General features: G+C 45.2%; 1 protein-coding gene across 1 annotated transcript; it reads left to right on the top strand.

Moving 5' to 3' along the window:
* Window positions 1–1,925: 1,925 nt before the first annotated feature.
* LRRC58 (leucine rich repeat containing 58) lies at window positions 1,926–14,924 on the top strand. The gene is made up of 4 exons (XM_030548648.1): window positions 1,926–2,422; window positions 9,150–9,278; window positions 10,549–10,826; window positions 12,508–14,924. The coding sequence occupies exons 1-4, from the start codon at window positions 1,926–1,928 to the stop codon at window positions 12,714–12,716; spliced, it is 1,113 nt and encodes a 370-aa protein (XP_030404508.1). The 3' UTR covers window positions 12,717–14,924.
* Window positions 14,925–15,352: the final 428 nt, after the last annotated feature.

Here is a 15,352-nt window from a genome sequence, read left to right as displayed (position 1 = left end):
GAGAGCAATTCATTGGGAGCGTAGTTCTTACCGACTTCCTCCCTATAGTCTGCGATCTGCAGCCTGAGCCTGCATCTATTTTTAGGCACAGGCTTTTCAGCGCCCCCCAGATCTCGGCGCCCTAGACGGCTGCCTAACTTGCCTAGTGCTTCCACCGGCCCTGCCACCACTCAATGCTTCATTTTCTACATCGGTCTCCAGGGAAACCACAAGCTACTCAAGGCTTGCCATGTGCCTGTGTTTTGGGTGGTGGCTCCTACTCTTACAGTTACTACTGGCTAAAAAAGGAGCTTGTTTCTTATATTTTTCAAGAATGATGGACAGTGGCTATGCCCATCAGCGTCAATGAGGCTTTTATGGGCTAAATTCCTCCCAGGAATAACTCAGTTGCTGTAAATGGTCATCCAAGATGAAGATGCCTGAAGTCAGAGTGCAGTCAGTGGTGCCAGTGCAGGCCCTCTTTGACATCTGCAACCCCTTTCAATAAGCCTCATACGCACTGCTGTGCACAGACTTACCCAGGAGCAAACTCATGCCACCATGGTCTAGAAGCCAGGTAAAGCCTTAGGCTGGAGTCTGAGCTTATCTACAAAAAGAACAGGAGTACTTGTGGCACCTTAGCGACTAACAAATTTATTTGAGCATGAGCTTTCATGGGCTACAGCCCACTTCATTAGATGCATAGACTGGAGTCTCGAAGGTGCCACAAGTACTCCTGTTCTTTTTGTGGATACAGACTAACACGGCTGCGTGGCCCCACGAAGTCCCGGGACCTCCTGGTCAACCTCCTCCTCACCCTGGCTAAAAAGGCCATCTACACGACCAGGGAGAGGAGGTTGGCCGATGGAGACTCCAGTGACTGTGGGGCTTGTTTCCGCTCCATGGTCCATTCACGAATCCGGGCGGAGTTCCTTTGGGCGGAGTCCGCAGGCTCCCTTGATGCCTTCGAGGAGCAGTGGGCGCTGTCTGGGATTCTCTACTCGGTGTCCCCGTCAGGTTCCCTTGTTATGACCCTTTGACCGCACTCCTGTCCCTGTTCTTTTATTAGTTGTCCCCTGTAATCAGTGGGTTCTGTGGTCCTGTGGGTCCTCCCCTTAGGCTGGGGAAGGATCCTTTAGCAGTGGGTGGGCTTTGCCCGCCCACTTCCCGGAAACCCAATAGATACACTTGTCTAGACCCGGAACCCAATAGTTACTCTGAAACCTGAGCTTATCTACAGTCCCGTAAATTTTGGTCTTTGCAACAAAAAGTGTGAGGTGGTGATACCCATGCAAGTGATGTAAACTGGGGGGGGGCAGAGTATCACCCACAGAAAGGGTCTAAAAATTAGTGGAAAAATAAAAAGCAGTGCAAGGCTCACGAGCTCGACAGGGGCCCCCTATTGCCAGCTACAGACAGCCCGGCCCGGTGGTACCCCCAGCCCCAGGGAACCCCCGCACCACACATAATACATAGGCTAGGTTTATGTCACACAGGTCATGGGCTTCAAATCCCCAACTTCCAGAGTCCTCTGTGCCAGTCTCTGCTTCACCCTAGGGGCTGTGGGACTCTGGAGCTGGCAGCCAGCGGGGCACTGCAGTGTTCCAGGGACAGAATCCTCATTGGGGGGTGGGGGGGCGGAGGGCAGCAAAGGGCTGGGGTGGGGGGGCTGTTTTCCCTGTGGGAGCTCCCGCCTGCGCTGACCCACAGCAGCAACCGGGGCGAGCGTGTGAGCAGCGGGGTGACGCATGAGGCGGCGCGCGGGAACCCGCCTAGCGCATGAAGAGCCCGTAGCGCGCGCGCAGGTCCCCAGCGGCGGCGGCGGGGTGGGCGGGCAGAGCCGCCCGCGCGCTGTATGGCGCACCACGTGCCGCGAGCCCAGCGACGCGAGGGGGCGGGGCGATCCAGCGCGGCTCGGGCCTAGCGGCGCGGCGCGGCGCGGCGCGATGGAGCCGCAGGAGGAAGTCGGGGCTGCGGGGGGCGGCGGCGCGGGGCTGCTGGAGCTGGAGCTGCCGCGGCGCGGGGCGGGCGAGGCGGGCGCGGTGGCGGCCGAGCTGGAGGCGCGGCGCAGCGGCGAGACGCGGCGGCTGGTGCTGTCGCGGCGGCTGTCGGGCCCGCTGCCCGCGGGGCTGGCGCGCTGGTTCCCGGCGCTGGAGGTGCTGGACGTGAGCGGCACCGGGCTGGCGGCGCTGGGGGCCGAGCTGCTGGAGCTGCCGCGGCTCCGCACCCTGCTGGCCAAGAACAACCGGCTGGGCGGGCCCGGCGCGCTGCCCAAGGGGCTGGGGCAGGCCCCGCTCGCCCGCTCCCTGCGCGTCCTCAACCTCAGCGGCAACCGCTTCGCCGAGCTGCCCGCCGCGCTGCTGGGCCTGCGGGGGCTGCAGAGCCTCAGCCTGGGCGGCAACCGGCTGCACAGCATCCCGCCCGAGATCCAGGCCCTCAGCAGGTGAGAGCCGGGCCCGCTGCCGGCGCAGAGGGCCCCCGGAGAGCCCCGGGCCGCGCTGGCGGAGCCAGGCAGGGCCCCCGAGGGGCAGCGAGGATCACCGGCCCCGTTTCGGCTGGGGAATCTCAAGCGCAGGGAGGAGAACACAGGTTCGCCGGTCGGGCCCTGTGCGGCCCTGCACGTTGCCACTGCGAGCTCCTGCTCCTAAGGAGGTGGCGGGGCTAGGGCAGAAGGTGCCCCTAGAAAGGCCCAGCTGCCCTCCCCTTTAACAGTCAGCCTGGCCAAGGTGTCCCATAGGGCCTGTCAACTGTTGGGAACAGGCCACGTCCACCTTGATTGAATTGGCCTCGTTAGCACTGACCCCTCTTTACCCCCAGACTTGGTAAGGCAACTCCCATCTTTTCCTGTGCTTTGTATTTATACTTGTCTTGGATTTTCACACCATGTATCTGATGAAGTGGGCTGTAACCCATGAAAGCTTATGCCCGAGTAAATTTTAGTCTCTAAGGTGCCAAAAAAACTCCTTTTTTTGTTTTTTTCTTTTGCAGACTAACATGGCTACCCCTCTGTAACCTGTTGTGACAGTAAGGCTGTTTGTGGTTTTCATATGAGTTAACATGGTCAGGGTAAACGCCTACGTGGCCCCAGATTCTCTCTACCTTATGTGATAGTGACAAACAGCCTTAATGCCTTCACTTGGATTTTACCTCCTGTTAGGTAATTTAAGAACACACCTATTTTTTTTCTAGCGAAGTTGTGTCCTGAGAGTATGTCTAGGCTATGGGAAAAGATGTGGTTTTAATTGATTAGCTCATTTGAGCTAGCCCACCCCATTTGAAATACTTGTAACGTAATCTAATTGCATCAGACAATTTAACACTCATACACCCCTGTTAGCTGGTAAATGCTGAATCTAGGAGACAGCTTGAGGTAGCTGTTTAAAAAATGCACTTTCTCTACTATAGAGTATTCTAACTAGATAGAGCACTAAAAAACACTCTATTTTGTCTATCAGGTTACATGCTACAGTTGTCCTGTCCTGGATGTTAAATGTTATGGGTTTCTACTTAATACTTGAGGTTATTTTTCCAGTTTTAATCAAACCTCTGATGATTTAGCCAGTCTGGTGGTGTTTCTTGGACTGAGAAAGTAGTGAGTAATGATTAAGTTTTTTAATTGGGGAAGAGAGGTTATCCCATTAAAAATAGTTGGTGTGGGAATATCCATCTGACATGCAATGTCTCCCTCACTAACCACATTTTCACTTTAATATAGAATTTTAAGTAGCATATTTTTTTGTCTTCTCCTTTCCTCCCATCTTATCTGACTTTAGGCTATAATAATAGCTTCCTATGTGCAGCCAAAGAACATAAGAACGGCCATACTGGGTCAGGTCAATGGTCCCTCTAGCCCAGTATCCTGTCTTCCAACAGTGGCCAATGCCAGGTGCTTCAGAGGAAATGAACAGAACAGGCAATCCTCAAGTGATCCATCCGCATCAGGGAACTGACTGTTTATTTTTGCAACATCCACTAACCTCCAAAGAAGAGAAGCAGACATTAAGCATAGCCTCATATAAGGGAAAGAATTTCTGAGCTCTGCTCTTGACTAAGCTACTCAGAGGGATCTAGATCTTCTGTCAGAAGCTTGATCTGTTTACCTTATGCTGGATAGGCTGCTGTCCCTGGGCAAGGTTCAGGAAGATATAATGTAAGTATAGTGAATCATGTGGAAACCCTGTGTCCTCTTACTGGAGTCTTCAATGTGCTTCAGAGTTTGAACCTATGTACACTTAAGCAATGACCTCTTATTCAAAAACAAGAACCCAGATGTCTGAGAAGAGTATATGTGTGGGAGAGTGGGGAGAGAAGTGTCAAATCACCTGTAGGTCTTGTCTGTCTAAATTGGTACAGAAACTGCTTTAGTTAAAACAGTGCAACTTCCTTGTGTGGTATTGTGTGGTATTTTGGTTTTAAGAGTGCCTTATACTGATTTCATATAAATAAATTCTTTAAGGCACTCTTAAACCAAACAACCACACAAGGGAGTTGCACTGAATTAATTAAGTTGATTTCTCTACTAGCTAAGGGCTTGTCTACACTGGCACTTTACAGCGCTGCAAATTTCTCGCTCAGGGGTATGAACGCCCCCCCCACACACACACCTGAGTGCTGCAAGTTTCGGCACTGTAAAGTGCCATTGTAGACAGTGCACCAGCGGTGGGAGCCATTCCCCTCGTGGAGGTGGGTTTTTTGTGTCATTGGGAGTGCAGTGACTACACAGCCATGTTGAAGTGCTGCCACGACAGCACTTCAACGTTGCTAGTGAAGACATGCCCTTAGGTTACATTGGTACAACTTTCTTACCTTGACAAGGCCTAAATTTTCCCCCATGTGTCTAGTCCTCTGTATACTCAGCCCTAATTCTCATTTGGTGAACTGCTGTATAATTTGGCCATTGAGGTGACTAGGGGCATGTTCTCAACCTATTCAAGATCCTGTGCTAGTTTCAGACTACAAAGTCAGTTGTGCCTACACTGTGCAATAGAGCTTGGATTGCTGCAGATTTTAGTTTAACAGTCAAGAGTAGCTTATGCTTTGTTAGTGGTGATACAGTGGGGCCCAGCACAGAAGCTCACTAGAAGCCTAGAATATCAGGCTCCAATTCGAAATGCCAGTGCTGGTCCATGTACCAATAAGTGAAAATGCTGTTCTGTAGCTGTGGAGCTTCACTATTAACAGATACCTGAGTGTGTTTTTGCCTTAGAAAAACAGCTTATTGGTCACAATACAGCAAAAGATCACTTTTTCTAATGTAGGCCAAGCCTAATAAATATACTCACAGCTTCCCAAGCTATCTGTAAAGTTAAAAGTAATCAGGCCTGTGCCCTCTCTTGCTACTTCAATGTGTAAAGAGAACCTGGATGATAGTATGCACCCTTCAAAAGCATTTCTGACTGTTATATTAGAAATAAAGTATGTTCTCAGAGAGTCTTTGAAGAACCAGTAAGGGCATAACACAGATACAAAGAAAGTAAACGTCTAGTGCATGCCAGCAAGGTCCATGCTGGCCGGTTAGTGTGCGACACACAGGTATGGATTAGTACAGGGATCAGCAACCTTTGGCCCGCTACCCACCAGGGTAAGTACCCTGGTGGACCAAGCCAATTTTTTTTTACCTGCTGCATCCGTAGGTTCGGCCTATCATGGCTCCCTCTGGCTACGGTTCACTGCTCCAGGCCAATGGGGGCTGCGGTAAGCGACATCGGCTGGTGCTGGCTGCCGCTTCCCGCTGCCCCCTTTGGCCTGGAGCAGCCGAACCTGCGGATGCGGCAGGTAAACAGACTGACCCATCCCATCAGAGTGCTTACCCTGATGGGCTGCGGGCCAAAGGTTGCCAATCCCTGGATTAGTATTTATGCCACACTTTTATGTACACTAATGTACTGTGTGGGCAGCCTGCACAAAGAGGTAAGTTTTAAGTTTCCTCACCTTGACTTGTTCATTTGAGTTATGAAAACATTCCCAATCCACTTTGGGAGGGATAGTTCAGTGGTTTGAGCATCGGTCTGCTAAACCCAGGGTTGTGAGTTCAGCCCTTGAGGGTGCCACTTACGGATCTGGGGCAAAATCAGTACTTGGTCCTGCTAGCGAAGGCAAGGGGCTGGACTTGATGACCTTTCAAGGTCCCTTCCAGTTCTATGAGATAGGTATATCTCACTCTTAAGTCCTCTGTCAAAAACAACAGACTTGATATCAGTAGTGCTGAGAGAGAAATAAGCAGACAAACTAACCTTTCAGACATGCTTCTTTGGATTTATGCTCTCTTTTCACTATTCTTTTCCTCACAGGTCACTTTAAACTGTGTTAGCTGTTTCTGATATGTATTGCCCAATTTTGCTGTTTAACTTCTTTCCACAAACCATTATATGGGAGTAAAATAAAAGAAACATGCTCTCTTGCTGCTAGTAATTCATGGTTCTTTATATTACTCATTTGATGCTCCCTGGAGGAGCCTTATTTGCAAACTGGCATGTGTAATATAACTTAACAGTGCCTCTCTTCTAGTGGAGGCAGAGATAATATTTGGGGCTTGCATACATGTGAACATTCAACTGGAATAAGGTAGGATAAGAATTTAGAGTGCATTAAATATTCTGAAAAATTACATATGTGGATGCTCTTATTCCACAATAAGAGTGTCTTATTCCAAATTAGCTTAAACCACTTCAAATAAGGCAATTTATTCTGGAATAAGAGCACCCACATATGCAGTTACTCCAGAATAGCTATTCCTGACTGACTGCCCTTGTATAGTAACCATTAATGTGAGGCAGTGCTGCTGTGGTTCTGATATATACACCTGCAGTAGGAGTAAGCTTCTTCACAGATGAGTTTCAAAAAAAAGGGGCTCAGTCTTTGTCATGCTACTCAGACTTGTCTCAAAGTCATTACATAAAAGGATCTCAGTGGAAATTGTTAACAGCTTAAGTAAACATAGCAGTTGGCATCTTGATTTTTGCTGTTGGGAACTTGAGTATTCTATTCTTGCAGTTGTACCGCTCTTTGGGTAGTTTAGTTCCTCTTCAGTGGAGTTACTCCAGATCTGCATCAGTGCAAATGAAAGAGGAATCATTGTGTTTCAAACCAACTGGATATCAAGAACACTTAAACTAAACTGGTTTTCTCATCCACTTTCTTAACTTCATTATTTTCATGCAGCAGTTATTGTTGTCTTTCGTACTCCTGATTAACACGCAACTGTTGAAGCAGTGAGAGTGTGTGAAAGGCTCAAATGAATGTAGCTGGGTCCTACAGAGCAGTCTGCTGAGTAGAGCAATCACCAAAATTATTCACCAATTCACATCAGGGTGGTTACAGCTGAAAAAAACTGTTGGGTTTTTTTTAAAGGCTGAAATATTTTGTTTTGACATTGTGTTTAGAAATGAAATGTCACTTTGTTTGACCCAAAGAGGGTTTTTGTTTTGCTTCTCATTTTAGCAAGGAAAAAACCAAAATAATTCAGTGTTTGGTTTGAAATGAAACAAAAAAATTTTCTGGATTTTTCAGTTTGGCTGCCAAACTGAAAAATCAGTTACTCATTTAGCTCTGCTATAGAGCAGAGTTTCTCAAACAGGGATCGCCGCTTGTGTAGAAAGAGCCCCTGGCGGGACGGGCCAGTGTGTTTACCTGCCCCGTCCGCAGGTCCGGCCGATCACAGCTCCCACTGGCTGCGGATCACTGCTCTGGGCCAATGGGAGTTGGTGGAAGCAGCGGCCAGTATGTCCCTTGGCCTGTGACACTTCCAGCAGCCAAGTGCTAAGTGTGCGGGTAGACTTGCAACTGGAGCTATGGTAAAGATACGATGTTAGAGGCAACCCACTAGAATTACTTTCTTCAAACATTTTGCCAATAATTTCAGGAGACTGATCTTAAATTTGTTGCGTCTCAGCATCTGCTGTGTTGTTCTCTGTAGAAATGACAAATCATAGAAAGTGGTGGGGATAAATGTATTATCAGATTAAACTCTTACTTCCTCGCTCCACGTGCAGACCAGATGGGGAAACTTCTTGTTAAAATTTGTTTTAGGGAAATTTTGATCTCATACCTGAATTTAAAGTTCTGGGGAGATCTTTCCACTGCCAGCTGTTAAGTTTTATGCTAGTCAGCATCTTTGGGCAGTGGAGACAGGCATCATTAGTTGTAAAGAAAGGATAGATCCAAATGTTGGAGCGCTTCTACGCTGGGAAACTAAATGTTAAGAGCATGGCCCTGAGGTGGTATGGTAATTAACATGATGTTAAACATGAGTTAGTACTCAGCGGAGAAAGGAACTGTTGTGTTTATCATAAATCAGTCAGAAATTACTAGGCAGCAGGTTTAAAAAAACGAAACAATATAGTTTTTCACACAAGGCACAGTTAACCTGTGAAACTCTTTGCCAGAGGATGTTGTGAAGGCCAAGACCTATAACAAGGTTAAAAAAAGAACTAGATAAGTTGATGGAGGATAGGTTCATCAATGGGCTATTAGTCAGGATGGGCAGGGATGGTGTCCCTAGCCTCTGTTTGCCAGAAGCTGGGAATAGACGACAGGATGGATCACTTGATGATTACCTGTTGTGTTCATTCCCTCTGGGGCACCTGGCATGGGCCACTGTCAAGAAAGCAGGATACTGGGCTAGATGGACCTTTGGTCTGACCCAGTATGGCCATTCTTATGTTCTTAATAACTTTTTCAGTAGTGTATCCTTAAAAGGGTGGTGAATCCCATGCTGTAGCTGAGATCAGTGTAGGGGAGGGTTAGAGCAATAATTTGAGCCCAAGGTGTACATGGAAAAAAATTAGATCCATGTGATGTTGTAAATATCTGATTATTTTTGAGATGTAGCTCCAGAACCCCTCAGTCAAGTGACCCCAAATTTGGATGCTAATCCTATTCCACACAGCAGATTTCAATACCATCTAAGATGCAATGTGGATTTTGGTGCACTTAGAGAGTCAACTAAGCTGAAAGTGACACTCAACATTAACTGTAGAAGAGCTGCTCCACTATCATCTTATTATGGTCATTAATAATGTGTCAACTTTCTCTTCCTATGGTATGTCTTAACAAAAATTGTTTTATCTGCAGTGCAAGCTGTAAATCTCTCATAAACAAAATGAGACCAAGCGCTAAGTGAAACTGCAGAAATGAGATTAACCAAGTAATGAAGTCGTCTTCTCTTTCAGTTTAGAGTTTTTGTACCTTGGAGGGAATTTCATTACTTCAATCCCACCTGAGTTAGCAAACCTGCCTTCTCTAAGTTACCTAGTGCTGTCTGACAACAAGATCCAGAGCATTCCTCCTCAGCTGGCACAGTGAGTATATCCAACTAATTTGCTGTCTTCAGCCACCAGCCAATGCTCAAACCTCTTTATTCTGCAAGTGTAGATAAGAGTACCTGGGAAGATCTGGTTGCCCTTTAGTTCTTAATCACAGGTTAGGTCTGCAGGGGGTGATTCTCAGCACCAGGCAATGCAAGGAGGACTTGTAAATTCAAAATATTGTGAAAGTGAATATCCATTTTAGGATTTGGTATAGCAGCCATCACCGTAACATCTAAGCACGGACACAGGAAGTGTGAAAGTTGAAATGCCAATAGCAAAAATAAATGCCATGCTATACGTTTTTCATCATGTTGTGCTCAGCCTCCTTTGCCTTCTACCCAAAATCTTTTCCTGGTCTTATTTGCATGATACTCTTGTATAGCGTCTCATTCAAGGATATCAGAATGTTTAAAACATTCACTAAGGTTCACAACACACCTCTGAATGTAAGATTTGTTTTATCTACTACAAAATAGAAAAAAATCTACACGGTAGTTCGATAGAAAATAAAGACTACCCTGTGCAATTGAAACTCCAAGCTAAGGTGATAAAAGCATGGGGGTTTCCAAGTTGGAATTTGATCAGGATAGCAGGGTTTAGCATTACTACTCTTGACATGGGATCTCTGATATCAGGTGTTCATAACCTTAGTTTTGTTTCATTTGAATGATGATTCTTCTGGCAGTATGATGTCCTTATGCAGTATGAGGAATATTGGTTTGGTGCTGACAGAGGGAAGAGCTCTACATACAAAAATGTGTCTCCCAGTCACTCACCTGGTCTGACCTTGCTTAGCTCTTGAGCTCTGACAGGATCTGAGCATGCGGTGATGCAGGTGCAGACAATGAAAGCATGGGGTTTGCCAGAGTTGGCTAACTGCTAGTGTGATCATCTTTAATTTTTGAGTGAGAACCAGTGACCTATTCAGAGCATTGTATGGAGCCTTTTGAGTACATACCCTTGGTGCAAGGAAACATCCCTCTAAAAAGCATCTTTTTGTGTAGCACTATTTAGTTCCATACTAGTTTTTTAGGGTGGGTTGGCAGACACATTTAAGACCCTGCTTATTTCTTTAACATGCATTGAGGAGCTGAGCCAAGTTCTGGATAGGCTAATCTGTGTGCTAGACCAGCAGCTCTGTTAGCATGGCTGTGTGCTTAAAGGAAAAAGCCAAAGGAAACAAGCTAATGAGAAAGGTAGTAAATGGGTGGTGCTTTGTAATGCTTGTTCCTCTTAGACTGTCTTCCTCTTGATTTTTCAGGTTGCATTCCCTACGTTCCCTTAGCCTTCACAACAACCTGCTGACATACCTACCCCGGGAGATCCTCAACCTGGTTCACCTGGAAGAGCTGAGTTTGCGAGGGAACCCACTGGTTGTTCGCTTTGTCCGTGATCTGACTTATAATCCCCCAAGTCTCCTGGAACTAGCTGGACGCACCATGAAAACCCGCAACATTCCCTATGCTTCCAGTGATCTCCCAGGGAATCTTGTCAGATATTTGAGCCTTGCCAGCAACTGCCCCAATCCTAAGTGCGGAGGTAAGTTAGCTGCTCTCTGCTCCCTGTTCTTACCTGGCGGCTTTTCTATTTCTTTCTAACCTAGCTCTTCTTTTAGTAGCTTAATTGCATGTGTTGTCATATCAGTCAGTTCCTGCTGTGAGCATTTCAGTAGCCCCAGGTGTTGTCTTCCTCAAGGGACTGTCACTGCATCTTAACTTGGGCTGTCTCTACCCTAAGCAAGAAAGTCCCTGCAAGGTCATTGATTGCTTAAAATCTTAGCACTGGTTTGCAAACACTGCACAGGAGCACTGTTTTTGATAGAACTGTTTTAGCTGGTACGCAAAATGCACTTTTAGAACTATGCGGCTGTACCAGCATGTTCTGGGATTTCTGAAGCGTTGAGCACAACTGTCACGTGTAACCTGTATGCAAGGGGTTTTACAGGCATTGTACAAGACTGGGGAGTTCCAAGTAATACTTGCAAGGGATTTATTCTAATTCAGATGGTCTATTTCTTAGTCTGTTCCTTAACTACCACTTCGGTCATGGTTCTGTCTGCTTCTTACCACTTAGTATGATAGCTTCAAAACGGAGTGGATGGAGGATGGAGAGGCCGTAGATTGGGTTGCGTTGAGTGGGAGAGGAATTTATTTCCTTGCATTTCACACATCTTGGACAATGAAAATAGATCGATTGGTTTCACTTTATCATGAACTAGCAGTGTGCTGCTACAAATGCTGCAGAGGCATAGTTAACTCAGAGGCAGCTACAATTTAAAAAAAAAAAAAAAATCCACAAGCACACCTCTAGCAGCATTTCTGAAAATGCCTGCGTCTGAATAAGAACAATCTCCCTGCAGTAGTAGGAGAACATAACTGTGTCTTACGGCATTGTTCTGTTCTTTTCTTATGGAAAATAGCATCCAAGTTCAGCATGGTAACTTCACTCAAGCAGAAGAGAAATGGGATTATGAGGGAGAGAGCTTTTATTTATATACACACACTATTGATAACTGTTAGAAGGGGCCTGGTAGACTGGAAAATACAGCGGGTAAATGGATTTAACATTTAAAGACATGTTTGACAGTCCCCAGCATGACGTTCCCACTTAATTCTTAGAGAATTTTCCTTTTCTGTGGAATGAATTGGCCATTGTTTCTCTCTTCAAATAGTACTTTTCCCTTCTGTAACTCTTTCACCTGGGTGTATCAAGTACTTTAGAAACACGAATTCTCTCAAACCCCTGGGAGGTAACTAAGTATTATCTCCATTTTACAGGTGGAAAAACTAAGCATTTAAGTCCCTTGAGTTGTAAGGCCACACAATGAATCAGGGACAGAGCTGGGAATAGAACACAGCTGTCCTGACTTTTGGTGCCCCACTTCCAGCCACTTCAGCAACTACTTAGCAAACACTCTCCTAGGATGAGAAAATTGTTGGCAAAATTAGGCAAACTGCTACTTTCTCTGAAAAAATCCAATAAATATGTTACTAGAAGCTGCACATAAACTGATCCTTTCAGTTTCCCCTTCAGCACACTGATACGCTCCTCCCCACCAAAAATTTCTTATTTCCCTAACTTTTGCTATTTGAATTCATCTCTAAGATGAGGCCAGGTGCATTAGAAATCATGGCTGGCTTGCTCATTTCTGTAGAGCATGCAGGTTTCAAACCGCTGAGTCATTGTTCTAAAAACTGCCTTGCTTTCCTTCCCCTTGCAGGTGTCTACTTTGACAGCTGTGTCCGACAAATCAAGTTTGTTGACTTCTGTGGGAAGTACCGCCTGCCGCTGATGCACTATCTGTGCTCCCCAGAATGCTCCTCCCCCTGCAGCTCCGCCTCTCAGAGCTCCACTTCCCAAAGTGAGTCTGATTCAGAGGATGAAGCCATTGTTGCTGCACACAGGATGCAGAAAGTTCTTCTTGGATAAAAGGGAGTGGTGGACTAGAAAAGAAACTGTCACTAAAGCAATAATGGAAATGCAGAGCTGGAGGCTCTTCCGTGAGGGGCTCATTAGAGACAGTCCTGTAAGCGGCAGCACATCTGAGCAAATCTGGAATTGCTTGGTATGATCCTGCTTAGAAGAAGTAACTCAATGCCTTGCCTACGTGGGGATGTGGTGGGGCTAGAGTTATCACTAAACTGCCATGGAGATCTGTGTAAAGGGAATCGGGGAGAGCAGACCTGCCATGTCTGGGAAATCTGTCTAAAGGGGTTTTTGATAGCATGACACTTCAGTACTGTGATTGGCTTTAGCACCATATGGAGCAAAGAAGACTGTTCTTGTTGTGGGGTATTATGCTGCGGTAAATCAGCGAGAATGTAACTCTGCTATTCTGGGTGTATGGTCTCCAATGCTGTATTTATCAGCAAATCTTTCTCGTGTCATCTTCAACACTGTGCTCTCCTACTTGATTTCCGCTTACATATTTACATACTCCCCCCAAAAAATTAAAATTCTTTTTGTTGGAGAGGGATTTTTTGAAGATCTGAGTACTGTCTTCCTTTGCTCCAGACTTAGGGTCGTCATCTACTGTAGATGTTAGTTTATTACAGCACTGGTATTGAGCCAGGTTGGTATTTATCTCCTTTTTTATACTAGGCTGCTGTTAGTGTCTCCTTCTGACTCATCCTTATTTCCTCTTTGCAACTGGTGCATCCGTGTCCATGCAAAGCATCTCACTGAGTCTTGCCACCAGTATAGATCTACAGCCATATGCCCCTGTCTAAAGGACCAAGTGCATTGCCCTCCACTGTACTTTAAACTCATCTGGCCCCAGTGGAGCAAATGTGCGCCTAAGCTTGTGTAAATTCCATAGTGCCTCTCACTCGATCTTTCTGTTGTCCTCTTATTGAAGATAGCTTTTCACTTTTTACAATATAACTTTGCATATTGGAGGCCACGCACTAAGGCTGTCATTGCCTACATTAGGCGTTAAGCAAAATCTCTGTGTGAGAATCTTATTCCACGGTGTCAGCAACTTGTGCCTTGAAAAAGCTCACTACTTTCCTTCAGCTGAAATACAAATTGAGGAATATTGCAGAGCATTATTCTTCCTCCTCTTTCCCCCCTTCCCAGTATGAAAAGAGAAGCTGGTAGGTGGAAGTGGAAGGGAAGCACTTTGAGCATGTTGTGTGGGAGACAAATTGGTGTTGAAGGCTGTTGTATGTTTTAGTTTTGCATTCACTCTTGTTCATGCATTCCTTTGCATTGTTCAGATAACGTAGCCACTTACCTTAAACTGTATTTAAAGGGAAACTGCAGAGATTAGATATAATTCTGTAGCTAAATATTTAATACATATATCTTTTAAAGAGTTAATGAAATTGACAGGTATTTCCATCTCTTTGCCAAGGAGAGCTGATTGTGAGTTTCTGAGTGCAGGTAGTTAATGTGAACAGTGGGATCACATTTAAAAAAAAAAAAAAAAAAGGCAAAAATATCTACTTGATGTGAAGCAGTTTATACAGTTGCCAATTCTTTTATGTATCTCTCAGTTCAGTAAGAGGCTAGACTTTCAGAAGTCAATAAGGAATATCTGAATGAGTTCTGCAGTTGCCAAATGCAATTTCTCATGGACTTCTGTCCTGCTCACTGTCTGCTTTTAAAATCTTTGAATGAATTGTATGGGGACGAATTGACCTCTTTTTGTTCCTTACTCCTGTTGGCAGTAATGAATGGAAGGGATTTAATCCACTGAGTAATGAAAATTAATCCCTACAATGCATCTTTGTTACCCAGTTCAAATAACTGTTTTTAGTGCATTTTATTCACACCAGGGAGATTTTTTTTCCCCTTCTGCTTGAATAGTTCCAAGATACTTCAAATAGACTTCTTCAAGGTGCACTCTAATACAGGAATAACTCCATCTTGGAAACCTCTCTGATTATTTTGTTTTTCTGAAGAGAGCATTGGTGATTTTGTACTGAACACTACAGGATTAAGGGGCTTTAATTCAGTCCTCTTGTGGAATTTTATCATGAGCAGTGTGTTACTTTACAAAGTCTTAAAGGTGCCTTATGGTTTATAAAAGTATATTTTGCTAAAAATGTATGAATATAGAATATTTCTAACAGTATTTCATTATGACCTGTAAACTGATTGTAACACCTAAGTGAAAAATGTTCTTTCTGAAAACTGTCTCTGTCCATTATTTGGTAATATCTCAATTCTAGTGTGGTGAGAAATGGAGGATTCCGTCACCAGAGTCATAGAAATTGAAGATTTTCTCTTTCCCCATTCTGTATAAGATTAGAAAGTAGAACAGTCTCCTGGGGGAAGTAGTAACACTCTTGCCCCTTGGGTCAAGTAAAATTATACTGTAGGCAGGATTGTGTATATTTTATGAAAGTTATTGTAGAATTTTGCTGCAGAATCTAGATTTTAAAAAAATCTTGACTTAATGGTTCTACAGATAAATGTGAAAACACAACCTGATTGTAAACAGAGTGGGTAGTTTTCCTGAATCTGCCAGCAGCCTGAAACAGTAGTGCTAAGAGGTGTGAACTGCCCCATTTATCTCAATGGGGCACTAATGCTGAAACCAAAAGGTGACAATTTAAATA

Source organism: Gopherus evgoodei, chromosome 1 (assembly GCF_007399415.2).
Source record: "Gopherus evgoodei ecotype Sinaloan lineage chromosome 1, rGopEvg1_v1.p, whole genome shotgun sequence".
Lineage (NCBI taxonomy): Eukaryota > Metazoa > Chordata > Testudines > Testudinidae > Gopherus > Gopherus evgoodei.
The sequence above is the reverse complement of the archived record's forward strand: the minus strand, read 5'-3'. Positions and strand labels throughout refer to the sequence as shown.

Bases quoted from the DNA above. Each gene is read 5' to 3' on its own strand.
- LRRC58 (XM_030548648.1), top strand. From the start codon at position 1,926: ATGGAGCCGCAGGAGGAAGTCGGGGCTGCGGGGGGCGGCGGCGCGGGG. The intron at 2,423-9,149 runs GTGAGAGCCGGG...CTTCTCTTTCAG, and splicing joins GAGATCCAGGCCCTCAGCAG to TTTAGAGTTTTTGTACCTTG. The intron at 9,279-10,548 runs GTGAGTATATCC...TTGATTTTTCAG, and splicing joins ATTCCTCCTCAGCTGGCACA to GTTGCATTCCCTACGTTCCC.